Consider the following 13,052-nt stretch of genomic DNA (forward strand, 5'->3'; position numbering starts at 1 on the left):
AGCATCTACAATTAAAGATGAGATTAAGGTAATTAATTATTGAGAGGCTCAGGCACATACATTGAATTTTATAAGTGTACTTTCGTTCCTGTTTTATGTATGTCTCTAACATATTTTAAGAATATAAATTCCTGGTTGGGTTAAGAATTGGTTGATTAGATTGCTTAAGAAAAATGGGCTTAAAAACATTAGTAGCTAAAACAATTTTCTAGAACAAAATATTTGTTAAACCTAGAACTAAGAAAAGATCATCATGCATTTAAAAACAAAAAAGTAATGAACGTCGATGACTCAGTGCTGAGATCTTCCCCAAAGTGGCTTTTCGGGAACCCACTGAATCCTCACAACAGTCCCGTTATAGTGTTATTGCCCCCATTTCAGAGTAGGACATGATGCTCAAACAGGTTTCGTCGTGTGTCCGGGCTCACCCAGGTAAAGTAAGGACATGCTCAGAAGTTCCTCTCACCTCTCATTAAAGAGCCCACAACAGACAGGACTTCTCAGACACCACTGTGTGCAGGGATTGCTTGGGGCTCTTCTGAAGATACAGATTTTACTCGAGTAGGTCTGGGTAGGGCCTGAAATTGTGCCTGTGTAACCAGCCCCCAAGTGTTGCTTCGTCCTCGGACTGAACTTGAAGGAGCAAGGTCTTGGCATCACTTCCGCCACTTTTCCCTGCCTTTTGCCTCTCCTTCCCTCTGCCAGGGCCTCTTCTCCTCTTCTACCCCCGCACCCCCCACTCCTCTAGCTTTAGACAGCTTCTTAACAGGAATGAGCAACCCGTGTGAACCAGGACATTAGTGATTCTCAAAAGGATGTGCAGAAATAAATCCACTCAGAGAACAGACAATTAATGCGGAATTCCTCTGTGCACTATTTAAAAAGGAAGAAAGATTTCCTTCAAAACTATTGAGTATTTTGGAAGTTGTTGTTTGTTTGTGTAAATTACTACTTAATCACAGTCTGGCTTCAGCTGTCCGAGGGCTTCCTGGATATTGAACATCGTCAGATCTTTCAGATTTCATTGAGCTCTTTGGTATTACCTGGGGATTTCACAGTCTTTTTAGAGCTCGGAAAATAAAAGAAAAAAAAAAAAAGGAAAGAAAGCCCACCAAAGCAAATTGAATCTGATTTCTTCTTAGTCTTCATGCTCTGTGGGGCAAAATAAATCATCAGCCGTCGCCTAGGTACCCACAGTGCACGAGCATTGTGTGCTGTCGTCCTGAGCCTTGCTGATAGCCATGGTCGCCAGTGAGGCTGGTGGGTCCACTGTCCTGTGGTATTTCTCAGGGCCACCTCAGGCCATACTGAGGACTTCATAGCTGTCATTTTTGCCTCATTTTAGCAAGATGTGCCCAAGCTTTTACTGATAAACGAACCTCAGGAAGAGATTCTGGGTTGGCATACGTTTGGGAACAGCCACGAAAGGCTGTTATTCGTGTTTGCCAAAAAGTTCAGACTTGAGATTAGAGTTGTGTGTACATCAAAATTATTTCCTTTGTAGGAATTATTCTTATGATAGAATTTGATTATGTTAATTATTTGTAGAAGTCACACTTTCTCCACTACAGCCAGGCTATTAGCATGTTATGAGTTCGTTTATTTGCAGTTCTCTAATTCCTGGCCGAGCGCCAATAATAGAAGCTGTTACACCGGGGAGGTCTCCTCCACGCAGCTCCGAATGCAGTGAGGCAAGTGTGCGTGGCATGTGGATCAGTGAACTGAGTTGTGGGATCTACGTAGAACACGAATATTGGGGTCTCTCACTGCTCACGCACTTCGGTTACTTGCTGCCCCTCCTCACCCCCTTCTTCATCTCACCTGGCCTTTTACACATCAGTGTTTGCACATGTGTTTCCCACGGAGGCCAGGCGGGTGACGGGAATGAGCGAGGTGGGCAGGGCTTACCGAGAAGAAGGAGGGGGTGGAGGGTGAGCGGAACGCGCGCTCACGTGGGCCTTGTCTGTAGGAAATAGCGGCCAGTGGCTGGTGTGTCCTTATCATCCAGCTTTCTAGGGGGAACGGGCGGTTAAGGGAGTAGATGCAAAGAGATTTCATCACAAGGAAAAACATTTATTTTTTAATCTAAATGAGCTGACGGATATTAACTAAAGTTACTGTGGAATCCGTTCACCGTACGTGTAAGTCAAATCATGATGCTCTGCCCCATCAGTTTATACAGTGCCATATGTCAGTTCCATCTCAGTAAAACTGGGGGAGGAGATAGAGGAGCTGGAAAAATCTTGATTTCCTGTAAAAATTTAAATTTTGAAACATTGGCATATACCATACAAACCAACACAAAACTTCGGCTGCCAGTTTGTAACTTCCATATAAAAGATATGACTAAGTGACCTTCTGTTCCCTTCAGGCATTCAAATTCTATGACATTTATGTTTATACGAAATCACAGTGGTCTGTGTTTTTTTTTGTTGTTGTTGTTGGAATGCAGTCTTTTCATTCCCCCATTCCCAAATAAGAATAATAATTTTATTTGTGTAGTGTTTCATGATTATATAAAGTGCTTTTGTATTGACCATCTTTTTTAGTGAACCTTAACAATGTAAGTTCAAGGTTGAGTTATCTTTGTAGGAATATGCCACACAGAATCTGAAAATTCTTTTTACCAAGGATTAGCTTATTAATATTCTCACAATCTGCCTTTTTACTTTGATTCAGTAAGTGCTTTTGTTTGGCTGACATTTCTCTTCTATTCCTTTTGTGAATATCCTCTTGTTCTATAGAACACCACTTTTCTCAAATTAATCATTCAGTGAGCGTATTTTTGTTGTTATTGCTGCTGCCGGTTCTCTGCTAATAGAGCTATTTCAGAGGACTCCTTATCTTTTGGGCCAAAACCGATTGTGTGAATGTGTGTTTCCTTTAGTGGTTAATTTTTTTTTAAAACAGTGTAGTAAGTTATTCTGTGCAGTATAATAACCTCCTCCCCAGAAAAACCTCATTATAGAGAAAAAGGTGGAAAATGGCTATTTGCAGTGAAACTATGAGTGATTTTTTTCTTTTATCTGTTCTATAACTTTATCAGTTTAAAAAATTTATATAACTTTTATAATAAAGTAATAATGTTCTCTTTTTATTCCTAAGCTCATTAAATCTTCTCCTTGCCTTCATAAAATACTATATAAATGGGATCATTTTCCTTCTTGTTCTGTTTTTTCACATTATGAAAGTCATAATTGGTTATCTCTCACCTATTTACTTCAAAAATTTCAAACTGACAGGAAAGTTGCAAGCATAGGAAAAAGAATACCTGTATACTCTCCCACTTGATTTGTCAGTTTGTTGCCATTTTATCAAATTTCTGCTCTTTCTTTGTCTCCGTATATGTGTGTAGGTATATTTGATGAGTCATGAAAGTGACTATGGATTTTATTTTTATTTTTTTTAAAAAAAGGTTTTATTTATTTATTTGACAGAGATCACAAGGAGGCAGAGAGGCATGCATAGAGAGAGAGGGAAGCAGGCTTCCTATTGAGCAGAGAGCCTGATTCGGTGCTCAATTCCAAGACCCTGGGATCATGACCTGAGCCGAAAGCAGAGGCTTTAACCCACTGAGCCACCCAGGCACCCCATGACTATGGATTTTAAAAACTCAGACTGAAATGAAAATTTTAGCCATTTTGCAGTCAAAATCTTTAGGAGATGGTATCTAGGTAATGTCCTTGGGTGACTTTTCCCACAGACCTGCCTTTCACTTCTGTGTGATCTTACTGAACACCAGTATTCACGCAGCTATCAGTGAAGCTTGCCTAGAACACGGTGCTTCCAAAGCACAGCACTTCCGTTCTAGGAATGAGTTTTCCTAATTTTATTATGTGCTTAAAACGATCAACCCAAAGTTATAGCAGATTTCCCCAAAATGTCAAGTATTACCAACCGCACAATAAATTCTAATGTAAATGAAATCTAACTCAATATAATGACTTGGAAAACATAATAATAATTTTCTGTATCTCATCAGTATATGAATAATTGTAATCTTCTGCCACCGTGTTCTGGAACGTGTTCCCATATGGTTTGGTAGTACTGTGTAATAATTGATGAGACATTAAGATCGTCCAAGTTCAAATATTGGCTCCACTCCTTATTTGGTGACCTTGGACATTAAACCTCTCTGTGGTTGTTTCCTCATCTGCAGATTGGAGATGATAACAGAATGCTTGAAAGAGAGTAATGATGAAGTGTAGAATTCATAGCTCCTTGTAACTCCATAAGTCACTGTTTTCATTCTTGTTCACCATAGTCAGGTCTTGGGTAATTGTCATACTTCCAGCTGCAATCTTCGTGACTCCAGCTTCTTCTCGTGGCTCATCCTACCTGCTGCACATTAGGCACTAGGGTGGCAGGGTAAAAAAAATCAGCTTCATAGTATGTGAAATTGCTTCGGACTCCAGGCCAAAAATGTGCTTTAAGCTCCTCTTCAATATACCTAATTGGACCCCTGCAGGCTTCACCCAAAAGGGCCTGAGCCTGCCCCAGCCTATACACTTCTCTGATCACTTAACATGATTATCACTTTTCAGTACTCAGAAATCCCCCATTGTTCTCATTCCATACAAAGTTAAGACCAAAGATCCTCGATGATAATGGTTGCCCCTAATTGAAGCACTTAGTTATCTCTTGATGCATTATGTGCTTTAAATTGATCACTTACGTGTTTGTTTCGTTCTCAAAAGCTTCATGGGTAAGGGAGTGGCATCCATCTCCAATTTACAAATGAGGGACTGGGGCTCAGAACCTTGAAGTGGCTTCTTGGTCAGCGTCACAACGTCAGGGAGAAGTCAGCCTGGGAGCTGAGTCTGGGCCTGACAGCTGCCGAGCCTGAGCTTTCCAAGCGTGAAGCTGCCTTCGCGTGCTCTGGGCCACCCACGCGAGGAGACCTCTCTTCCCTACCTCAGCCCGTCCTCGTACCGCCTGGACGACTGTGCTCTAAGCACCCCCTGAACATACGCTGTCCTTTCGAGTCTTTGGGTTCTTTTCTTGCTCTCCTCTTTGTCTGGATGGTTTTCCCCCACATTTCCATGTACGTCCATGCCATTTTGTCCATTATGGGCCTGTGCAAATGCCACTGCCTCTGTGAAGCCTTCCCTCTTCTACTCACTGCTTCTCCAAAATGATCATTCATATTTACATAATTAGTAATTTGAATAACAGTCACTTTAAAAATCTTCCTGCACTGTTACCAGTTCCTCGAAGGCAGGAATGCTGTGATTTTCATCCCTGTATCAAGCACAAACTGGTGTTTGGGTAATACCAATAAGAACCATAATGATCACTGTGCGACTGATGGTGACTATTTATTAAGAACTTCCCCTGTGCCGTGTATTGTGGTGAAGTACTTCGTGTACGTTATCTTTGTTTCACAGACTCCAAGAGACCCACTTATAGGACCTTTGTCTACTTTACTATAAAATGGGGATGGTGACATCCATGATTTTTATATGGGGCCAGGGTTCACATTTCCAGCCCATTCCCCCAAAACACTTGTCCTCTGCCTGACATTGTCTGGCTACTTGCCGCAGAGATTTCCAGGAGATCCTGGGGGTGCTCTCCTTTTCTGGTACCCCAGGTTTGCCAATTTGGACCCATAGCAAGGACACTAGGTAAAGCTAAGAAACGATGTCGTAGGTTGAGAAAATGCTTGAGCCAGTTAGCCATGGTGTTTAACCATTTCTTTTATTCTGAAATACAAATAATAAATTATCTTTTCTTTTTAAGATTTTATTTATTTGACAAACAGAGATCACAAGTAGGCAGAGAGGCAGGCAGAGAGAGAGGAGGAAGCAGGCCTCCTGCTGAGCAGGGAGCCCAATGGGCTCGATCCCAGGACACTGGGATCATGACCTGAGCCGAAGGCAGAGGCTTTAACCCACCGAGCCACCCAGGCACCCCATGAGTTATCTTTTTAATTGGAATTTCCATGAAGTTGTATTGACAAGTATATTATAGAATGCGTACTAACAGAAACACTCAATGGTAATTGTCGAATCTTTCAGAATTTCCTGTAGTCTTGTTAGGTCATAGAATTTGGGACTTGGTGCAGGTGATTTATTGCCGGAATCCTCATAAGGTTGTGTTTACAGCAAAACCTATGTGATTCAGGGCTTTATCACTGCTCCCCAGAGCCTTGTGCAAGTGAGGTATCTGTATGAGACCTCTTAATAATAATCGGTAGTAATTCATTGACATCATCATCAAACCAGTTGCTCTCCTGAGATGGCCCATTTGGGATTACAAGGGAAGAGATTCTATAACTGGATAGAAAGTTGCACAAATATTTCTTTCTCTGTAGCTTTTTAGACTTCACAGTACTTTTAATAAACATGCATTCATATTTTATCTTTAGGGTAATATAAAGCCAGATGCTCTAACCCCATATGGAAATTCTGTCAGAGTATAGTGGTAGAAGGAACATGCGCTTGGAGCTTGTATTGCACTGTTCTAGATATCTGTGAGCATGCCCTATTCCTTCTTTGAAACCCATGTCCTCATCTATAAAAAGAAATTTACATGTACAGCATAAGGGCTAACAATATTAATAATATTATCTATTTGAAGGTTACGAAGAGAGTAGATCTTAAAAATTCTAATCTCAAGGGAAAAAATGTAATGATGTCAGGCAATGGGTGTTAACTAATCTTATTAGTAACCATTCCACAACATATACGTATATCAGATCATTAAGTTATGCATCTTAAACTTACACAATGTTATATGTTATTTCTACAACTAGAAAAAAATTTTAAAATAAAACAGAATCTGTAATATCTACTTTGCATAGTTACTGTCAACTAGTAATAGTTTATATAAAACTCAGAATGATGCCTGGCTCTCTGTGTATCAGTAACAGAAATAAACCATACTTCTTATTACACTTTGTCTAAGACACAGAGTAACAAAGAATATATTGATTATTTTCCACCTGCTTCATGCAACTCAGTGTGATACTGCTTAAAAATTACATTCATCTTACATAGTTTTAAAAATACCTCGTATGGTTGCTTTGTGCCATTTAAAACCCAAATTTATCGGGGCGCCTGGATGGCTCAGTGGGTTAAAACCTCTGCCTTCGGCTCAGGTCATGATCCCAGGGTCCTGGGATAGAGCCCCGCATCAGGCTTTCTGCTTAGTGGGGAGCCTGCTTCCTACTTTCTCTCTGCCTGCCTCTGCCTACTTGTGATCTCGGTCTGTCAAATAAATAAATAAAATCTTAAAAAAAATTAAAAATAAAACCTAAATTTATCTTAATAGAAAAAAAAAAAAAACACAACAGTGGCACCCAACAAACAAGGCTTTGGGTTAATCACTGCATTTGGTTACTGGGATTTTTCTTTTTTTTAAGACTTAATGAGTTTCTATCTAACCCTTGATTTTGTCCTTCAGAGAAGACTTGGTTTCCTCCGAGGACCTGCTGGAGTGGCTGCGGCCCTTCTGTGCTGACGACGCCTGGCCTGTGAGACCTCGCATTCAGGTGCTGCAGATTTTGGGACAGTCCTTCAACCTGACGGAGGAGGATGGCAAGCTCCTTGTGTTCTTTAGAACAGAAGCCATTCTCAAAGCCACTTGGCCCCAGAGACAGGTAAGGGAGCATCCGACTGGTTATCAAATGTTTTCTCTGTTAAAAATCATCGGAGGTTATTTCTTTATTACTTTGGATGACACGCCAGTGCATAATCAGTTCAGGATGTCACTTGTCCCCTGTGTTCTCAGTCCAGCTGTTTAGGAGTTAAATATGCACAACAAAGCTGGTTTGGAGTTTTCCGTCGGTTTGAAGAGGCGTGCACACCAGAGGTGGTGTCTCGTTCACCCCCCATGTGTGGATCATTTTTCTCTTCATAGGATGTAGTCAGGATTCATCACTGTACGAGTTAATTCCCGCAGCTCTCCCGGTCCCTGCAGAAGTGCGTTTGGAAAGGGAAACGCAGTGTGCGGTTTAGCTCATTCATTTTTTTCATACTCTGCCCAGGCAGGCAGGCAGGTGCCCTTCTCTCTCTTCTGTACCTAGAGCGACAATGCAGCACACACACAAGATCTCAGTTTCTCCATCCCAGCCTTCAAGACGCTTCACTCAGTTCGTCTTCTCTCTGGAACCTCCCCTGACCATTTCACACTTAACTTTGAATTCCACACATTTGAGCTTTAATTACATATTGTGTATCATTATTGTTACTATCATTATCATTACTATTAAAGTCTTGTCTCCCCACTGCTGTGGAAACTCAGAAGCCCTGGATTGTATTACTGTCTTTTGAATTCCCCTAAGTGTGCCGTGCGCATACTCTGAGCTCAGATACTTGTTGATTGAGGAAATGGGAATGCTGATTCCTAAATCAAAGAAATAGGGTGCCCATTGATATTTGGTTGAACTCTGAATGGATGCATCTGAAAAGACATAGGATGTAGGAATCCTCACCTCAGTTGAGTGCCTTAGCCTGAAGGGTAGACCATAAACCAATGCAATAAAACTTCCCATATAATCTACTCTGTGAGAGAATTTCCTGGAAGTCTGACTGTAACTCGATTTACCTTCTAATTTTAAAGTTTTGCCCTTTAATTAATATTTATGTCCTTATTACTGCATTGAAAGAACAATGAATTTTTTCTTTTAACAATGAATCAGATATTGAGAATACCTTGAGACTCATCTCAGAACATCTTCCTAAATAATATTCTTATATATTCTTATTTCCCTATGTGAGAGAAAGAGGTAATTCTCTGTCTTTAGAGTTAGAGAATTGGATATGTGGAAAAGATGGACTTATCAGAGGTTCTGTAATCTTGCCAAATTGCTGAAATGGATTGCAACCTATAGAAGTCACTAGTCTCTGAATAATACTCTTTCTGAAGCCCCATGACCTTACCAGCATATTTAATCTCAACATTGTGCCTTGAATTACATTAAGAGTTCACTAACAGGGGCACCTGGGTGGCTCAGTGGGTTAAAGCCTCTGCCTTCGACTCAGGTCATGATCTCAGGGTCCTGGGATTGAGCCCCGCATCGGGCTCTCTGCTCAGCCGAGAGCCTGCTTCCTCCTCTCTCTCTGCCTTCCTCTCTGCCTACTTGTGATCTCTGCCTGTCAAGTAAATAAATAAAATCTTAAAAAAAAAAAGAGAGAGATTACTAACAGTCTTCTTAAAGAGCAGTCTGTGGACACAAATGCGGTAGACGATGAATTAGAGTCCAGGTCCCTGGTGTGGTCGATGTTAGAGGTTTGCTGGACAGGAAGATTCACGTAGTGTCTCCGAGGTAAGTAAGCTCAGAATTAGGTCATATTATTTTTGCCACATGAGACCTTGGATTATGACTCCTTCTGAGACAAATGAACTCCTACTCTCAGGTGCTTCTCTTTTCTTTTAAGATTTTATTTATTATTATTAAGATTTATTAAGATTTTTACTATTACAATTTTATTTATTATTATTTATTTGACAGACAGAGATCACAAGTAGGCAAAGAGAAAGGAGGAAGCAGGCTCCCTGCTGAGCAAAGAGGCTGATGCGGGGCTCAGTCCCAGGGCCCTGGGAACATGACCTGAGCCGAAGGCAGAGGCTTTAATCCACTGAGCCACCCAGGCGCCCCTCAGAAACGCCTGACAGAAGCGCCAGTTTCCAAGTTCTCAACCATGCTCCGTTTCCTCTTCCTTGAAGGCTGGAGCCGGAGGGGGACAATGAGGCCGTTTTTCCTGGTCGGAGCCTCGCTGCATGTTATGACCAGGCTCTGTCCCAGCAATATTACGGAACACGGTGGGAGCCAGGGAATGGGGAAAACATCTATCTTCTCTGTCATGTTGAAACAGTAGAGCAGACACTTTGATATTTGGGGCAAAATGCTTCAGAAAGAGTCTGAGCATAACCACTATTTCTTCTTTAAGCTTTCCTTCACTTTCCAGTTACCCAAAGAACAATTTCCAACGTTTGTAGGATTCCAGTAACTTCTGGGTATTTCTGAGATTTCAATTTCTTTTATAGAGACACTTTTTCCAAAAACAGGATCTAAGGGAGCTTAGCCTTTGTTAGGATTCCTTTTCCGTATATCTTTCCAAACTGACTGGACTGTTTGAGCACAGCCTGGCTTCTCTTCTTCTGAGTGTAGATCCTCGTGTTACTGCTTTTTTGGGCCCTTAGAAAACACCTCTCCCAACATCTCTGACTCAAGTAAAGTTCACCTCACGCCCCCTTACTCTTCTTACTTTCGCCCCCTTTCCCTTTGTCCTTGGAGAAGAGCAGTTTCTCTGTTCTCGGAAGCCAGCGAGCTGAGTTTCTTCAGGTACATAGTAAAGGGAATACAGCAACGACCCTCGTGGCTGAGTTATGCCGTTCATCTGTAGTCTTCCTCCCCAAATACATTAAGTCAGTGAGTGTCTCCTCCTCCTCCCGTAAAAATGAAGTATTCTGTGTCAGCCTGGCGTGGCCGATCTTAATCTGTTTTGGAAGGCGTGTGAATTTGGTCAGGAAACTCTGCCTATAGCTGTAAATAACCATTCGCCACATGGAAAATGAACGCAGAAAACTTGTGTCTTCCCAATGGAAATAGGTTCTAGAATGTTACAGAACTGTGCCCAGAGTTTACGTTGGAGGTCATCTCCACTATTGTTCTTACCTTTCGCTAGAGCAGTAGAAAGATCAGGGCCTGGTGGACAAATCCTTTGTAAGCATAGGTCTTGGCCACCCTCCCTCCTCTTTTGCTTTACTGCCTAAGAGAAGATTCCAGAACTGTGAGCCTTGTCTACTTGGTGTGCAAAGTGGAATCTCAGGCTGGAGGAGGGAGAGCACGGTTTGCTCGCTGTCATTGCGTCCACACACACACTAAAGTCTTCCTCGTCTCTCTCTCCCAGACACCTAGAAGACCCCAAAATATTGGCTGCATGGGCTCACATATTCTCTGTTCTCTATCCCTTTCTTCATTCTCAAAGGTAATATTCAGGGTAGAGGCAGATTCTTACCGAGCAAAGATAAGAATAGATAATGATATTGCAATGTTCAATTACCAGAAAATGTAGGACTGCTACCTTTGGTGTGGCTGGTAATCCTCTTAGGCAGACTTTGCATACATCAAAGAGGGACTTAATATTTAATTATCCTCAAGGTGCCCAAAGTAGTGGCCCCACAAATCAATGTGTTGCTGGGAAACCAGCCAGCTCCTGCAAAATTCCACACCGAGTCTGTGGAGCCTGCTCCCTCACTGGTTTGCAGAGAGACAGCGATTTCTAGTTTTCTCATGATTAGTTAACAGAATTAAAAATTCAGAGGCCCTCATTTTTCAACTGCTTGAAAGGCCTTCCTGCCTATTCCCCATTCCGTGCCCTGGCGTGGAGGGAGGGAGAGAACGTGTGGTGGGGAAGGATGAATGTGTGGTGTTCATTCCCTGGGTACCATTTATCTGAGTTTTTCAGGTTTTGTAATTTTCTAGTTAACTGGTGCATGAAAAATATGGCCAAAATACCGATGTTTCCTCAAAAAATTCCATACCCCTTCACCTTATTGTTTTTTCTGTTTGTGTATAAAATAAGACATGTGACTTAGAGTTGCACCCTTTAAATTTCAATCCGTCCAGATCTGTAGTTACAAGTGATCACCAGAAAAAATTAGTTTAAGAATACTTACTATCATTATTTTTAAGCATGGAAATAAGCATTGAGCATGGAGCCCAGCGAGGAGGGCTCAAACTCACAGCCCTGAGATCAAAACCTGAGCTGAGATCAAGAGGTGCCCTAGTTTGAGAAAACTTCTAATCTTATTACAAATTCCTGCATTTTGCTTACTTTGAAACAAGCAAGTACATATTTAACTCTTCTGCTTAGAGGCCAGTTTAGTTTCATTTGCCAAAACATTAACAAAAGACATACTTCTTTATCAGAGCTCAGAAAATGAACTGTAGGACAGGTTCAATATGCAAAGCTAGACTTAATTTCTTACAAGGAATTTACTGTTACCTTAAATGTCTTCAAAGCTAAGACTCACTGCTATAAATGATCTGCTTAATCAAGCATAGGGTAGTAGTTGATGTTAAAAATATACATGCCTACACACATATATCCCCACACATAGAAATTATCCACACACATAATATATCTTTAATAACTGTTGAAACTGATTCCTGGAACCAGAGGAGGCTTTCAAAAGCCTGACAATTCCATAGTCACATTTTCTAGAAGAGGACACGATGTCCAGAAAGAAGTTACTTCCTCTGATTTTAGCTTAAATGTCACCATTTCTAAAGTGGCTGTATCCTAAAGTAGGTCCTTAGTCACAATCTATATCATAATGTCTTTAATTTTCTTATAACCATCACTGTCTGCTAAATTCTCCCTGCCTGTCCTTCTGTCCATTATAAGATGTCTTTCTTCTTCCACTAGAATATAAATAACATGAGAGCAGGGAGCATACAGATATTCTCAGTAAATAGTTGTTGAATAAATGAATATTAAAATTTTTTAAAACTTATCTAAGGTCACCTTTGAAATGCAAGGCCAGGCCCCCTGAGTTTCAATTTGCTGTTCTTCCCACAATGGGGAAGGATTAGACCATGCTGTTTCCTCCTTATATGCAAGCAAAAATGATTTGCTTGGAATAATGAAGAGCTTTCCTTGCAGAGTGGCCTGGTGCTTCTAGGTTGTTGTTGCTGTTTTGTACTAATTTGCTGTCCTCTGCTGACAGTGATTTCTGACCAGCCAGTTGCTTCTCAAATGGAAGCAAATGAGTCACAAGCAAGCATGTTTGTCAGACATAAGCAAGAGGTCTGAAATGTTCTAATAGAGCTTGATGATAATAGAGCTTTTCTCCTAAAATATATTAAAATTGAGAGAGCACTTGTGTTACTGGGTTCTGCAAATATTTGGAAACCTTGGAAGGCCCCTCTTTTAGGAATAAGGGTTTTTTCCCTTTAAAGATATTCGCTCTTGTCCTAGTTATCATGGGGGGAAGAGGGGGACCATGGATTGGGTATGAAGTGCACGTTGACCACATGTAATCTTTAGAACAGCCTTGCCAAGTCATTACCATTCTCTGGTTGAGATGAGGTCACATAACCT

The 13,052-nt window shown here is 41.2% G+C and overlaps 1 protein-coding gene across 5 annotated transcripts in view; it reads left to right on the forward strand.

Annotated features, from left to right (window-relative positions):
* NBAS (NBAS subunit of NRZ tethering complex) overlaps window positions 1-13,052 on the forward strand; it is a 316,898-nt gene that overhangs the window by 271,403 nt on the left and 32,443 nt on the right. For all 5 annotated transcript variants that reach the window (XR_006608058.1, XR_006608057.1, XM_004745820.3 and 2 more), the window contains one exon: window positions 7,405-7,600. Coding sequence is in view for 3 of the 5 variants with exons in the window: in XM_004745820.3 (XP_004745877.1) it covers window positions 7,405-7,600 (196 nt within the window). In the remaining 2 variants the exon portion in view is untranslated. The remainder of the gene's footprint in view (window positions 1-7,404; window positions 7,601-13,052) is intronic.

Source organism: Mustela putorius, unplaced genomic scaffold (genome assembly GCF_011764305.1).
Source record: "Mustela putorius furo isolate JIRA1106 unplaced genomic scaffold, ASM1176430v1.1 tig00000813_pilon_pilon_pilon, whole genome shotgun sequence".
NCBI classification, from domain to species: Eukaryota; Metazoa; Chordata; class Mammalia; order Carnivora; family Mustelidae; genus Mustela; species Mustela putorius.